The sequence below is a fragment of the Geotrypetes seraphini genome, chromosome 2 (assembly GCF_902459505.1).
Source record: "Geotrypetes seraphini chromosome 2, aGeoSer1.1, whole genome shotgun sequence".
NCBI classification, from domain to species: Eukaryota; Metazoa; Chordata; class Amphibia; order Gymnophiona; family Dermophiidae; genus Geotrypetes; species Geotrypetes seraphini.
Genome location: NC_047085.1, coordinates 263,424,180 through 263,439,908, shown reverse-complemented (window position 1 = coordinate 263,439,908; position 15,729 = coordinate 263,424,180). Strand labels below are relative to the sequence as shown.

The following is a 15,729-nucleotide window of genomic DNA, read 5'->3' as shown; positions in this document are numbered from 1 at the left end:
ATGCATAGTATATAAGTGCTTTCCAATGATATTACTGTTTATGTAAATTGTTGCACTTTGTATAAGCTGTTTTTATAAAAATCAATAAACAGTTATAAAAATGTTTTTTTTTTCTAAAAGCAGTATATTGACCTACTGATATTATTAACCCCCCCCTCCTTTTTACAAAACCGCACTAGCGTTTTTTATCGCTGGTCACGGCGGTAACAACTCTGATGCTCATAGAATTCCTATGAGTGTTGGAGCTGTTACCACTGTAGTTGGCGCTAAAAAATGCTAGCATGGTTTTGTAAAAAGGGGGGAGGGTTAAATAGGGAGATCATTCCAAATTAAAGAAACCTAATTGAAAAAAGGATGCCTTCCATTCAGTGGCGTACCATGGGGGAGGGGGGGGAGGTCTGCCCCAGGTGCACACCCTAGGGAGGGTGCATAGCGGTCCGGAACATCCTGCCCTACTGTTGAAAAATACCTGCACCTCGTGCACCCCCTCCGATGTACTTGCTCTGGAGCAGAGTCGGCAGCTGCGCTAAGGTGCAGGAAGGTCCCACGATGAGTACGTCTGCTGGCTCTGCTCCGGAAGAAATAAGTTACGTTGGAGGGGGTGGACCCGCAGATGCAGGGAGTTGCGATGACTGCATCTGCCGGGTACACCCCCTCCGACGTAACTTACTTCTTCCGGAGCAGAGCCGGTAGACGTACTCATCGCGGGACCTTGCTGCATGAAGGGAGAGAAGAGAGCAGGACTTTTGGTATAGAATAGTGGCAGAGGGAGAGAAAGGGGGTAGGATGGTATGGAAGGGTGGTATTGATGGAATTGGTGTGCAGGGAAAGGGGAGAGAGGCATAAGGGGAAAGGATACTGGATGTAATCGGATTGGAGGGAAAGAAAGGGGGCAAATGCTGATTGAAGAGGGGTGGATGGAGAGAGAAAGGGCAGACATTGGATGGTAGTGGGGAGTAAGACTATTCTTATGTTCTTAAAATAAATCCTTGCTTTTACTGGCAACCAATGTAATTTAATGAAATAAGGTGTAATTCTGTCATATTTAGAGATGGAAAAAATTACTCTTGCCACAGTATTCTACACGGTTTGTAATCTTTTCAACAATCTTTTAGCACATCCTAAATAAACAATATTACAATAGTTTATCTGGGGAAGAATAAGCGATTGAACCACAAAGCAAAAACTGACATCAAAATATTTCCGAACTACCTACCTTAAAAGAAAAAATGATTTTTTTAACTAACCAGATTAGCTTGATGCTCTAAGCTCAATAAATTATCTAATTGAATGCCCAAAACTCTAATTTGTATATCAAAAGTGTAATTACTTTGACCAAAGTATGATAAAAGATTGATTTAGCTTGATCCTGTGGGCTTAGCCAAAGAAATTTAGTTTTATCTATATTTATCTTCAACATGGGTTGTAACCTATTTCTCTACAGCACAGGTGTCAAACTCAAGGCCCGCGGGCCAAATCTGGCCTGCCTGGTTGTTTTATGCGGCCCACGGTCTGATGCTCCAATTTTACCTTGTGGCTGGCTCCCTCCTCCTCACAGCCGTAATGTGCATGGAGCCACATGCAGCAGCTCCTCACGCATTCCAAACCTCATCCAGAAGCATTCCCTCTGACGTTGCAATGTCAGAGAGAAGGCTTCTGGTTCAGGTGCAGGATGCATGAGGAGCTGCTGCATATGCCTCCGTACACACTACGGCGGTGAGGAGGAGAGAAACGGTCACAAGATGACACCGGGGGGGCATTGGACCATGGGCCGCATAACATGGCCAGGTTGGAGCCGGCCAGAAGGTTAGACACCCGCCGGAGGGAGGCACAGCATGGGAGGGAGACAACAAAGGTAGGGGGAATGATTTTATTTTCAAGTTAGTGTTTGAATTGTGTCAATTATGAGCATTTTAATCTGCTGTCTATCTTTTGCACTGCTCACTGGGGGTTGTACTGCATGCAGAATATTGAACCTTAGGATGTTTTTTTAATATATTAGTACTTTAAGTTTTTGGTCCTGTATTTGCATAGGGGTTATCTGTTTTCTGTTAGGAATGAATGTTGAGATGCATACAGTGTTTTTTGTGTAGTTTAATTTTGTGGTTAACCATTACCATTATGTGTTAATAAGAATATTTTGTGTGTGTATATATGAAAAATGAATGGAAAAAATGGTGTTATAATTAGTATTATTATGGGAGGCAGGGTCTGGGGCGGAGATTGGGCAGGGTCTGGCCTGTGACTTAGCCTGTGTTTTGGATTTTGGCCCCTTAATGTGACTGAGTTTGACACCCCTGCTCTACAGTATCAAGCACTAACTGTCCATCAAGACAATCATTGTACCATAAATGGCACAATGGTATCACAGGCCAGGGTATGTTCCCAAAATCTCCACCTCAACACACTGCTAACATGACATTTCAATATGAAATCACAGTTTCTTGCAAAGGTGATGCTTTTGCATGCAGTAAATAACACAGCACAACCTAACATCCATCTTGAGAGGTCATTTATAAAAGTACATGGCAAAGTAAGATGCGTTGTAAGCTAAAAACATGGTAAGCATATAAAGCTTAGCTGTACTGTAAAATGTCACATCTCTAGTCCATCTACATGCCACACAACAGGGCACCAAAGATGGCTCTGTACAACAGTGTATCCTTGCATACAAATAATGCATGTATTTGGGATCCCAATTACATAAGAACATAAGAAGTGCCATCTCTGGAACAGACCCTAGGTCCATCAAGTCCAGCGATCCATATACGCGGAGGCCCCGCCAGGTGTACCCTAGCATAGTTTTAGTCCCCATATCACTCTAAGCTTCTCATAAGGAGATGTGCATCTAGCTTACCCTTAAATCCTAGAACGGTGGATTCCGCAATTACCTCTTCTGGTTGTCCACCACTCGTTGCGTGAAGCAGAACTTCCTGATATTTGTCCTGAACTTGCCCCCCCTTAGCTTCAGTCCATGTCCTCTTGTCCGTGTCACGTTGGACATTGTAAATAATTTTTTTTCCTGCTCTATTTTGTCGATTCCTTTCAGTATTTTGAAAGTCTCGATCATATCCCCTCGCAGTCTCCTCTTCTCAAGGGAGAACAATCCCAGTCTCTTAAGTCGTTCCTCATATTCCAAGTTCTCCATGCCCTTTATTAGCTTCGTTGCTCGTCTCTGCACCCTCTCGAGCATTTTTATATCCTTCTTTAGGTATGGAGACCAATGCTGGACGCAGTATTCCAAGTGTGGTCTGACCATCGCTATATAAAGCGGCATTACTTCTTTCTCCGATTTACTCGTGATTCCCTTTTTTATCATACCTAGCATTCTATTCGCGTTCTTCGCTGCCGCCGTGCATTACACCGACTGCTTCAGGGTCCTATCGATTAATACGCCCAGGTACCTTTCCTGTTCGGTTTTTCCCAGAGTTGCACCTGACATACTATACTTGTGTTCCTTATTTTTTCTGCCTAAGTGCATCACTTTGCATTTTTCCACATTAAACTTCATCTGCCATTTATCTGCCCAATTCTCCAATCGGCTCAAGTCGCTCTGGAGTTCCTCACTGTCCTTCTGCGATTTGATTGCCCGGCATAGCTTTGTGTCATCTCCAAACTTGATGATCTCACTGGATGTTCCATCCTCTAGGTCGTTGATGAAAATATTAAATAAGATGGGCCCAGCTAGTCACATTCTCCCAGTCTGAGAACTTCCCATTTATGTCCACTCTCTGCCTTCTGTTCTCCAGCCATTTGCCTATCCATCTTAGTATATCTCCTTCTATTCCATGGCCTTGCAGTTTCCTGAGGAGTCTTACATGTGGAACCTAGTTGAACGCTTTCTGAAAATCCAAGTATATAATATCCACCGGTTCTCCATTATCAATTTGTCTGTTCACTGTCTCAAAAAATTGAAGTAGGTTCGTCAAACATGACTTCCCTTTCCTGAATCCACGTTGGCTGGCTCTCATAAGGTCGTGTGTATATAAGTGCCAGGTTATGCTATCCTTGATCAGCGCCTCAACCATCTTCCCAGGGACCGACGTGAGACTCACAGGTCTATAGTTGCCCGGTACTCCTCTTGATCCTTTTTTAAATATTGGTGTGACGTTCGCTATCTTCCAGTCGTCCGGTATCTGTCCTGTTTTGATTGACAGGTTGGCAAGTTTTTGCAATAGTTCTCCGATTTCCACTTTTATCTCTTTCAAGACTCTCGGATGAATTCCGTCCGGTCCAGATTTGTCACTTTTGAGTTTGTCGATCTGGTGGTAAATCTGGTCCAAGTCCACTTCTACTGTGGTAAGGTTGTCCTCTGTTACTCCTTTGAACACTTTCACTGCTTCTGGAATTGTTGCAGTGTCTTCCTTTGTAAAGACAGACGCAAAGAAGGAATTTAGTTTGTCTGCGATTTGTTTGTCTTCCTTGATGTACCATTTCCTTCCCTGGTTATCCAGCGATCCCACTGCCTCTTTTGCGGGTTTTCTCCCTTTCACGTACCTAAAGAAGGGCTTTAAGTTTTTGGCTTCCTGCGCTATTTTCTCCTCATAGTCCATTTAGGTATCCCTCACCGCCCTGTGACACTTCTGATCATCCTTGTGTTTGTTCCAAGTTTCGATTGTTTTTGTGCGTTTCCATGCTTTAAAGGAGTCCTTCTTTTCTTTTATGGCTTCCTTCACCTCTTTAGTAAGCCACGCCGGCTCTCTTTTGCCTTTGGTTTTCTTTGCTTTGGACATCCGCAGAATGTAGAGGCTTTGTGCTTCCGTGATAGTATTTTTCAGAAGGGACCATGCCTGTTCTACTGTTTTGACTTTGCCCATTTTTTTCTTGATCCGATGTTTCACCATGGCTCTCATGCTATCGTATCTTTCCCTTTTAAAGTTTAAAGTCGTGGTTGAGGTTTTAGTACTTTTCCCCTTCCCGACATCGAGTTTGAAGTTGATCATGTTGTGATCGCTCGTCCCCAGCGGGACCGTAACTTCTACTTCCTTTGGTGGCCCCATCATGCCATTTAGGACCAAGTCCAAGGTGACGTGTATCTCTTGTCGGCTCTCCCACCAATTGTTCCAGGAAGCAGTCCCCTAGCACTTCCAGGAACATTGCCTCCTTGCCACAATTTGAGGTTCCCAGGTCCCAGTCTATCCCTGGAAAATTGAAATCCCCCAAGATTACGACATTACCTGTCTTACATTCGTGTTTAATTTCCTCTATCATTTCCGAGTCTGTTTCCTCCCCCCGGTAGTAAAGGCCAATCTTTGTGTCAGCACCGTTGTGTCTGGGAATCTTTATCCAGAGAGATTCCAGCTTCTCTTTCTCTTCCGTCATAGTCTCTCTCACAGATTCTATTCCTTCACGAACATATAGTGCAATACCTCCACCTTTCTGCCCCACTCTATCCCTACAGTACTGTATCCCATTTGTTTTTGTCATTCCACCAGGTTTCTGTTATACCAATGATTTCCAGTTTGTCGTTTTTTGCTATTGCTTCTAATTCTCCCATTTTGTTTCTCAAACTTCTAGCGAGGCCAGATTTAAGATAAAACAGGGTGACCCGTGCAGCAGAAAAGACGCTCTTAGTCCATCTTCCCTACCTAACCTGTGCACACTTTCTTTTCTCTCAGACCATCTCCACTTCTTTCAGTCCCTCCCTGCCTTAATGTATTCTTTCTCCTAATCTTCTTCTATTTTTCCACTCATTTCTTTCTCCCTATGCAGTCTGACTTTTGGGCATGATGCTTAATTCCCGCATTCTATACTTCTCTGCTTTCTATTTCCAACTGACCTGCTCTGTCTTGCCCCATAATTCTTCCCTCTATTAAATTCCCTCTCACTCTACCTTGGTCAGTGCCCCTCCTCTGCAAGCTAGGCTCTCCCATTTCTCATACTTCTAAAGCAGATTCATTGCACATTTCAAAATTTTTATCACTATCCAACTTGGAAAGGATCATATTCTTACTCCCCCTTCCCAAAGCCCCAGATACCATTCATATCTAGAACTCACAAACTAAAATATAATAGCAGTTCCACCACCTGCAAGCATAAACCTAGGAAGCTCAGCAATCAGTTGCTCCATAGCCCCTAGGGCCACCTTTTCATGTTCTTCCTGCCCTCAGAATGACAATCCCAAAGATCACTTGCTGAGCTTGAAATCAGTAAACCCAAAGGTAGGAATTCATATCAACCTACCATGTGCCAGCCTACCTACTAAAGCTCTAGCACAGGGGTTCTCAAACTACGGCCCGCTGGCCAGAAACATGCCCTCCAAGTTCATTTACTTGGCTCCTCGCTCGAGAGTTTATTGCTCATGTTCCTAACCATTGCTGACTTACTCCATTGTGACTTTCTCACTATAGCACTATAGCACTTTTTCACTATTCTCACCGCTCCTCACTGCGCATCACCAGTAACCCCTTCGCATGATCTGGAAGGCAAGACACACAGCGCTAATGTCAGGCTTCCATGCTGCGTGACCCATCTGCTGAGAGCGTGGGCTGGTGTGCACAGCCCTGCTGCCGCTGGGAAGGTTTCTTGGAAGTTCGGTGCGGCTGGCGGGGAACTTTTGGCATTAGTGAGCTGCCGGATATGTGGGCTATTTTATTGCAGGGGCTTGGTAGTACTTCACTGAATGTTCCAAACTTCAGTATGCAGTTTCAGCTCTTTTTGTGAATTCCGAACCTCGTTCTGGTGCTCCAATAGCTTTTCTCAGGATATTTCAAGTTTTATGCTGGTGCTCCAGTAGCTTCTCTCTTTGTGTTCCAAGGCTCAATCTGGCATTATCATCTACTTCTTTCTGAAGATGTTTTAAGAGTGCTTTGTTGTGATCCCCCATGTCCATCTGTTAGTATTTTGCTGCTCCAGCGTCATTGTCGGCTGGGGGAGACGCGGTGACATGATGTGCTGGGGTCGAGGAAGGGGAAGGTCTGCCATTTCTCAGTGGCATGCCTGCCAGCAAGAGAAAGTGCCACCTCACCAATGACCCTATATAGGGGCATCAACACCTCCCTTCTCCTGCTGGTCATTCCTCTTTCTATACAGCCTAGCATCCTTCTGGCTCCAGCCACCGCCTTATCACACTGTTTAGATGCCTTTAATGGTAACATTGGTACTGCTGCTCTGTACAAATTTATACTGCGTGAGAAAACAGAGTAATACCGCCTCCCTGTTTTCACAAAAATAATTAGTTCCCTTGTTACATCTTATGGGAGACAGTGGTGTTTAACTAAGTGGGCTCATTCTGCTGTATAGTCCCAAAGAAATAGATAGGCAGCAGCAGGAAGAGATCACAGGAGAGTTGGGTGGAGTTTGGAACGGGGTAAGGGGTTCACTGCCCTCCAACTATATGTGTTTCTTGGTTTGGTTTCCCCATTGGCTGAGCTACCAAACCCCGGTTTTCCATTCCCACGCCCAGCACAGCTCTGCTATAGGCTGGCTTTTGGGGTGTGTGACCTATGTGGCTGTGCAGGGCACCATGAATGAGGAGGTACTGCTGTAGTGGTATACTATCCCATATCCTTCCATATCATGTAGGCCAGGGGAGTGGGAGGATAAAGGTGCTGGGCAGAGAAAGGAGGATAAAGAAAGGGATGTTTGGTAAAAGGGGAGAGCATGACTATGGTATAAGATAACAATGTGGTTTTGAGGAGAGATGAGAACTTTTTGATGCTCTGTTATGTGCATTATATCCCACCGAATCCTCATTAATTCGAGCGGGAGTCACCGCTAATAAAGGAAGGGGCATTGCGCCAAAACTGTTACCACCAAATGAGGTGCCAGTTTCCATTTTTGCAGAAGGTGTTCAAGTCAGTGCTAACTCAGCTTCCCAAGTCAATCACTTACTTTATAACTTTTAAAAAAAATTTTATGTATTGATTTTGAAAAACACAGTGCAATCAAATACAATAAACTAATCTCATAAAAACACATATATATATAACAAATATAGATTAGAATAAACCCTCTATTTTATAATCCCTCCCACCCACCCTCCATCCCTTTACTGGAAGTGTATTTAGCTTATAATATCAGATCTGGTAAAATAGATTAATTTATGACAACTTCAGTTACCTTGAACATGAGGTACAAATTCATCTAATGGACCCCAGATTTCTTTAAATTTCCTTTACAGCTCCTTTCCACTCCTAACCACTGACCCCTTTCCATTCCCTTCACTCTTGTCTTGCTTCCTTTATTCCTCTCGCAGTACCTCATTTTTTAGGGTTACCCTATGGCTCCAGAAAAAGGAGGACGGATTGAGACATCCTGGTTTTACTTCCATTGAAACCTGGATGTTCAATCCATCCTCCTTTTTTTGGAGCCATATGGTAACACCTATTTTTAACTTAACTGCTGTCTGATAAACAGTATATCAAAGAATAAAGAAACTTGGAAACTTTTGCAACACAGGTAAAATTACAGTTATCAGGCATCCAGATTTCCACGGAGGGCGTCCAGACAGCTTTTCAAAACCTGCCACTTTGTCCGGGTTTTAAAAAGCTTCCAGCTAGGAGCGACGTCAGGACGGCATATGTGCATGCATGGATGCGACATGGTGACATCATGTGCATGTGTGTGATGTCATCGTGTCACACCAGTGCAAGCGCAGACATCCTCCCGACAAGTGAACAGGTTGAGGGGGCTGGGGGTGGAACAAGGCATGACGCGGGCGGAATTGGGTGGGCCTGGGGGCAGGGCCATGGGTCCGGATTTTAGTTCCAGAAAATCTGGTGACCCAAGGTAAAATTGTCATGCCGATATCTGAAACAATATCAGTCTGCTGCACCTGCCTTCCCCATTGACAGCTGCTAGGCTACACCTCCCCCAAAGTCCTTCCTCCCCCACAGTCTATCGTACAGATCCTAGCCACTAGGCTGCAGGGGGTGGTGGGAGCAGTAGCTAGGATACAGAATAGAGAGTTGCACGGGGACAGAAATCCCACCCATCCCCGCCCGTCCCCGCCAGGATCCTCTCCATCCCCGCCAGGATCCTCTCCATCCCCACCCATCCCCGTCAGGATCCTCTCCGTCCCCACTCATCCCCGCAAGGAATTACCTCCATCCCCATAAAAGCAGCAATTACTTCTGACAGGATCATCAATTCCACAGGTTCTTTTGTGTTTGCGCTGCTGTTTTCCTTGTGGAATCTCTTTGGTGGAACCCTTTTTTTTGTTTTCTGTTCAGGTAATTAACTTATAAACCCCCTCTTTTACCAAGGCTGACGTGTCCATTATATTATATGGACGAACCCTGCTTCCAAAGCCTTCCATCCCCGTGGGAGTCCCGTTGGCTAGAGGGGGGTCCCCATGGGAGTCCCGTGGGCCAGAGGGGGGTCCCCGTGGGAGTCCTGTGGGTTAGGGGGGATTCCCGCGGGACCACTGCGGGAACCTCAGGATTCTCACGATCCCCGTTCCCGTGCTGATCTCTAATACAGAAGCACTTTTTTCCTGTGTTTCCTGTATCTTTGCAGAATGGAGCTTGCTGTTCCAGATCTGCAAACTTACAGGAAAAGATACTGGGGTTGCTCAGGCACCCACAGCACCTGCAGAGCTGGTGCCTATGAACAGAATAGCAGGAGGTGCAATAGGTCAGGATTGTTTGTGTGTGGGATTTCAGGACTGGAATAGGAGAGGGTGCTGTGGGTGAGGAGTAAGGTGCATAGGAAGATGCTCAGTGTGTGGGGATCCCAGTAATAGGGGGTGCTGCATGTCAGAGCTTGCAGGCAACCAAATGCTGGTACAGAAAGAGATGCTGAAGAGCAGGAATGAGGTGCACAGCATCAAGCTTCATTCTGCCATACCTGCCGGGGTTCCACATTTCTACCACATTCCTTGCCCGGATGTCTCCACTGCATTGCAGTAGAACTTGACCTTTCTGGGATGGTACTGTTTGGACGCAATGCTTCCGGTGCTCGTCTCTCCATGCTTCCTAAACGTTTGTCCTATAAGGCAAGGGAAGAGTAATACATGATCACATTATTCCCTTATGATTTGTTCTAGTGTGTTTGTGCCCACTCTCTCTTTTTGATGTGCTTGTGCTGACACAGGGGGGTTGCATCCATTCTGAGCATAGCGCTAACTTGATTTTCACTTAATTTCCACTTTGCTGATAATTAGTTGTTACCCACAGAATCCTGATCCTGGGGGCACTCTGAACCAGAATCACAACCTGTGTGACAAGCTAACTAGAACCCCTGTTTTGCCCTCTGTCCCGCAGTCATCACAAGGAAGACAAAAGGCAAGAATGAGTTTTGCATCATTTGGGACTATCCTGCTTGAACCAATGAGCATCAGTTCAAATGCTGCAACCGGGCAGCTTTGTGCCACTTAAGTAATGGGACAGGTAAGGCTCACAGTTAATTTCTTCACTCTCCACTCTTCAGCAGTCATTTGCTGTGCAGTCTAGTGCACACGCATGTCTTCCAGTGATGGGCACACATATGTTTTCTGATATTATCTCCTTTGTAAGTGATTTTCAGCCTTATTTGAATTAAAGAGCTTTGGACTGCAGAATGCAAATTAATCATTAATAAATATTTGCTTCTGAAAGCCTATGTTTTGATTAGCCTTAGACAGCATTAACAGTTGAGCTCAAAATGTACTCAGTGACAGCAGTAGTGGCAGCATGACATCTGCACCAGAATCTTTCCAGCCGAGTTTACAGAAAATTTTCTGCTGGGATTCTTATGGAACATTATATCATAATGCAGTGGGCCTTGCTCTAGGTTAGCTATCCAGCTCACTGCCTAGTAACTGTCTAAACAGAACAGTATGATGCACTAGGCCTGTTAAGGGTCCTCCAGCATCATTTTTCTTAAAATATGTGGGCCTAGTTTCTTAAATGTGACCTTAACCGCTACCTGTACTTAACCTATATAATAATAATAATAATAACTTTATTCTTCTATACTGCCACAATCATGCGACTTCTAGGCTGTTCACACCGAAGAGAGCTGGACAATCAGCGAGTTACAATATGCAGATAGTGAAATTACAGTATGAAGAATCTTAAAAATACAGCGAATTACAATATACAGTTTGTTTAGAATTTCATAGGGGCCCTTTTAGAAAAAAGTAGCGAATTACAGAATACAATTTGTTAAGAATTTTCTTAAGAATTTTCTAGGCGGTTCACATCGAAGAGAGCTGGATTATCAGCGAGTTACAGTATGCAGATAGTCAGTGAAATTACAGTATGCAGAATCTTAAAAATGGATATGACAGACTTTTAGAAAAAAGTAGCGAATTACACAATACAATTTGTTAAGAATTTTCAGAGGGGACATATTAGGAAAAAATGAATTGGAATTAGTGTTTGGAGTAGTTAATGTTTAGGTGATAAATCTGTCAAATAAGGCAGTTTTTATGACTTTTCTAAAAGCGACGTAGGTCAGTCTAGCTCCATTAATGTAGTTGTCTAGCCAGTGTTGTTTGTTTGCTTGGTACATAAAAGTTCTATCCAGAAAGGTTTTGTATTTACAGCCTGTAATGCTTGGTTATGCAAATAGAAACATAGAAACAGATGGCAGATAAGGGCCACGGCCCATCTAGTCTGCCCACCCCAATGACCCTCCCCTACCTTTCTCTGTGAATAGATCCCACGTGTCTATCCCATTTGGCCTTAAAATCAGGCACACTGCTGGCCTCAATAACCTGAAGTGGAAGACTATTCCAGCGATCAACCACCCTTTCAGTGAAAAAGAATTTCCTGGTGTCCCCGTGCAGTTTCCCGCCCCTGATTTTCCACGGATGCCCCCTTGTAGTCGCGGGACCCTTGAAAAAGAAGATATCTTCTTCCACCTCGATGCGGCCAATGAGATACTTGAATGTCTCGATCATGTCACCCCTCTCTCTGCTTTTCTCGAGTGAGTACAGCTACAACTTATCCAGCCGTTCCTCGTACGGGAGATCCTTGAGTCCCAAGACCATCCAGGTGGCCATTCTCTGGATCGATTCCAGTCTCAGCACATCCTTACGGTAATGCGGCCTCCAGAATTGCACACAGTATTCCAGGTGGGGCCTCACCATGGATCTATACAATGGCATAATGACTTCAGGCTTACGGCTGACGAAACTCCTGCGTATGCAACCTATGATTTGCCTTGCCTTGGATGAAGCTTGCTCCACTTGATTGGCAGTCTTCATGTTCTCACTGACGATCACCCCTAAGTCTCGTTCTGCTTCAGTTCATGTTAGGACCTCACCATTAAGGGTGTAAGTCTTGCATGGATTTTGGCTGCCCAGGTGCATGACTTTGCATTTTTTGGCATTGAAGCTGAGTTGCCAGGACCTAGACCAGTGCTCCAGTAGGAGTAGGTCGTGCATCATGTTGTCGGGCACTGAATTTATGTCTGTTGTGTTTTTGCCCATTACATTGCTTAGTTTGGCGTCATCGGCGAATAATGTTATTTTGCCTCGCAGCCCTTCATCAAGTCTCTTATAAAGATGTTGAATAGGATCGGGCCCAGGACCGAGCCCTGCGGCACTCCACTGATCACCTCCATCATTTCGGAGGTGGTGCCGTTCACCACTACCCTCTGAAGTCTACCTCCAAGCCAGTTCTCAACCCATTTCGTCAATGTGTCACCCAATCCTATAGAACACATCTTGCTCAGCATCCTGCAGTGTGGTACGCTATCGAATGCTTTACTGAAGTCCAGGTATACGATGCCCAGGGACTCCCCAACATCCAGCTTCTTCGTCACCCAGTCAAAGAAGCTGATCAGGTTGGATTGGCAGGATCTCCCCTTAGTAAATCCATGTTGACGGGGATCCCGTAGATTCTCCTCATTCAGGATTGTATCCAATTGGCGTTTGATTAGAGTTTCCATTAGTTTGCACACTATTGATGTGAGACTCACCGGTCTGTAGTTTGCTATCTACATCTTGGAGCCTTTCTTGTGGAGTGGAATGACGTTAGCCATCTTCCAGTCCAACGGGACGTTACCCGTACTAAGGGAGAGATTGAAGAGCGTGGATAGCGGTTCCGCCAAGACATCACATAATTCCCTGAGCACCCTGTAAGTGTAGGTTGTCAGGCCCCATTGCCTTGTTAACCTTAAGCTTTGACAGCTCGCAATAGACACCGCTGGGTGTAAACTCGAAATTACTAAACGGGTCAACTGCGTCAACCCTTGTCTGTAGCTGAGGGCCGAGTCTTGGCGCCTCGCGGGTGAAGACTGAGCAGAAGTATTCATTTAACAGTTGGGCTTTTTCCGAGTCTGTTTTTACATAGTCTCCGTCTGGTTTCCTAAGACGTACTATCCCGCCTGAGTTCTTAATTCTGTCACTGATATACCTGAAGAAGGATTTATCCTCTTTCTGGATGTTCTTCGCTAGAGACTCCTCCATGCGGAATATGGCCTCCCTAACTGCTGTTTTGACGGCTTTTGACTTGGCGAGATAGACTTCCCTAGAGTCCTGTTTCCCTGATTGTTTGTAAGAGATGAATGCTTTTTTTCTTCTCCTTGATGAGGTTCGAAATCTCTGCAGAGAACCACTGTGGCTTATTGTTCCTCCGCCGTTTACTTACTGATTTAACATAGCGGTTTGTTGCTTCCTGTATGGTGGCTTTCAAAGTCAACCACCTTTTTTCCATGTTAACGATTTCTGCTTGGCTTTGTAGCGCCTGGTGAACGAAGTCTCCCATTTCTTGGAAGTTTGTGTCCTTGAATTTGAGGACATTGGTCAGTGTGGTAGATTTAGTGAAACCTTTCCTGAGATTGAACCATACAATGTTGTGGTCACTGGAGGCTAAAGTGTCGCCCACCGAGACTTCTGTGACACTTTCTCCATTGGTAAGTATCAGGTCCAGTATTGCCTGATCCCTTGTTGGTTCCAACACCAGTTGCCTGAGTCTTGCTCCCTTCATAGAGTTTAATAGCCTCCTGCTGCTGCCGGAAGCAGAGGAGAGCGTGTCCCAATCCACATCAGGCATGTTAAAGTCATCTAACAATACTGTGTCCCCATGCAAGGTGATATTCTCTATATCTCCGATTAATTCCATATCTAGGTCATCCTGTTGTCTTGGGGGTCTGTAAACTACACCAAGATACAGGCATTTGTCCTTCCCTCTGGCCAAATTTACCCAAAGGGATTCCCCAGTGTAGTGGACATCTGTGATTCTGGTGACCTTAATGTCATCTTTAGTATATAATGCTACACCTCCTCCCATTTTGCCCTCCCTGTCCCGGCGAAGCAAGTTGTAACCCGTTATGACCATGTCCCACCCGTGGGAGTCCGTGAGCCAGGTCTCAGATATCGCCACCACATCCAGGTCGGCATTTCTCATTTCTGTTTCTAATTCCAGGATCTTGTTTCCCAGACTGTGGGCGTTTACGTACATAGCCTTCCATGTTGTGTGTTTTTTACGTCTCAGTGGGGATGTTCCCGCTTGAGCTACTTGGACACCTTTAGCATTATACGCATGTTTTATACTTTCCCTAGACCCAGAGCTACAACGTGCACCTATCCCGGACTCCCCAGAACCAGAACTACAGTGTGTTCCTACCCCAAACTTGGAAATGTGTGTACCCTGTGGGGGTATTCCCGCTTGGGCTACTTGAACTCCTTTAGTACAATTTGCAATGTGTGTTCTCTCGCTGGACCCAGAATAGATTGCAGTTTCTGGTTTGTCTTATGGGACTGTATAATATGAAGTAAGATAGCAAGTATGTAGGAGCTAGTCCCCAGACTAGCTTGAAGCATATGCAAGAGAACTTGAATATTATTTGTGCCTTGATTGGCAGCCAGTGCTGCAGTCTGTAGTAGGGGCTGACATTGGCGCTTTTTTTCAATCCAAATATCAAGCAGACCGCTGTGTTCTGGACAATTCTATGTCTACCTGTTTTGGCAACAGAAGGCACATATGGGTTATGTGCCTTTAAGGCAATGATTTTCAACTTTTTTCACCTCACTGCACACTGACAAGGCGCTAAAATTATAGGTACACCACCACTCTTAAGGATATATTTTACTTTATCATTAAAAAAATGATTGTGGTGTTTTTTTTTTTTTTTTAATCTGTTTATTCTAGAAGTAAAGAAGAATTCACAAGTTGAACTGAAAGAACATAATTCTTGTAGGGCGTAGTAAGGATAACCGAAGGGCCTGTTCTCCTCTCTAATATCCCTCCCCCCCAACTCCTCACAAACGTAGTATACACAAGAATTACAGTAGTTTTCCCTAAAACATATCCAATTTTGGCATTGTCACACTGGCAAGCTTTATGGCTCAGAACAATTATTAGGTAGGACAGCAAAATATATATTTCTTACAAAGATATAGTATCCAAAACCATAATACCTTCAAAGGGTAACTATAGTGACCATAGTAACTGTCATAAACTTAAAAATAGGGTACTATACCAACATAAGAGACAAAAGTAAAGGAGATAAATTTCAAAGGTACCATACAATACAGAGAAGAGAGCCAGCAACCAAATAAGTAAGTACTCCTGGAAAATGTGAACAGAGAAAATGTAAGTATGGTCTGAAAAGCAGAAAAGATCCTATAAGTAAGGTCTAAAAAAACAAAAAGGTTTTCAGAGATGATCCAAATCACATGCATTTTGTTTGAGTAGAAATATGTCAATGTAGTTTTGAAAATGTTTCTGTACCTTTCCTCCCCTGATCTAAACTCACTGCCAGAAATGCCTCCTCCCAAAGGAGGAAAAGGTAGACAATGTATTCAGAGGGGGGGGGAGAGATGTCTGACCCAAACCTGGGTGTGCATTGGGTGGG

General features: G+C 44.5%; 1 protein-coding gene across 1 annotated transcript in view; it reads right to left on the bottom strand.

Moving 5' to 3' along the window:
• The window catches only part of GRAP2 (GRB2 related adaptor protein 2), a 366,164-nt gene that overhangs the window by 19,029 nt on the left and 331,406 nt on the right, over window positions 1–15,729 (bottom strand). The window contains exon 6 of the mRNA XM_033929515.1: window positions 9,790–9,930. Within this exon, the coding sequence (XP_033785406.1) occupies window positions 9,790–9,930 (141 nt within the window). The remainder of the gene's footprint in view (window positions 1–9,789; window positions 9,931–15,729) is intronic.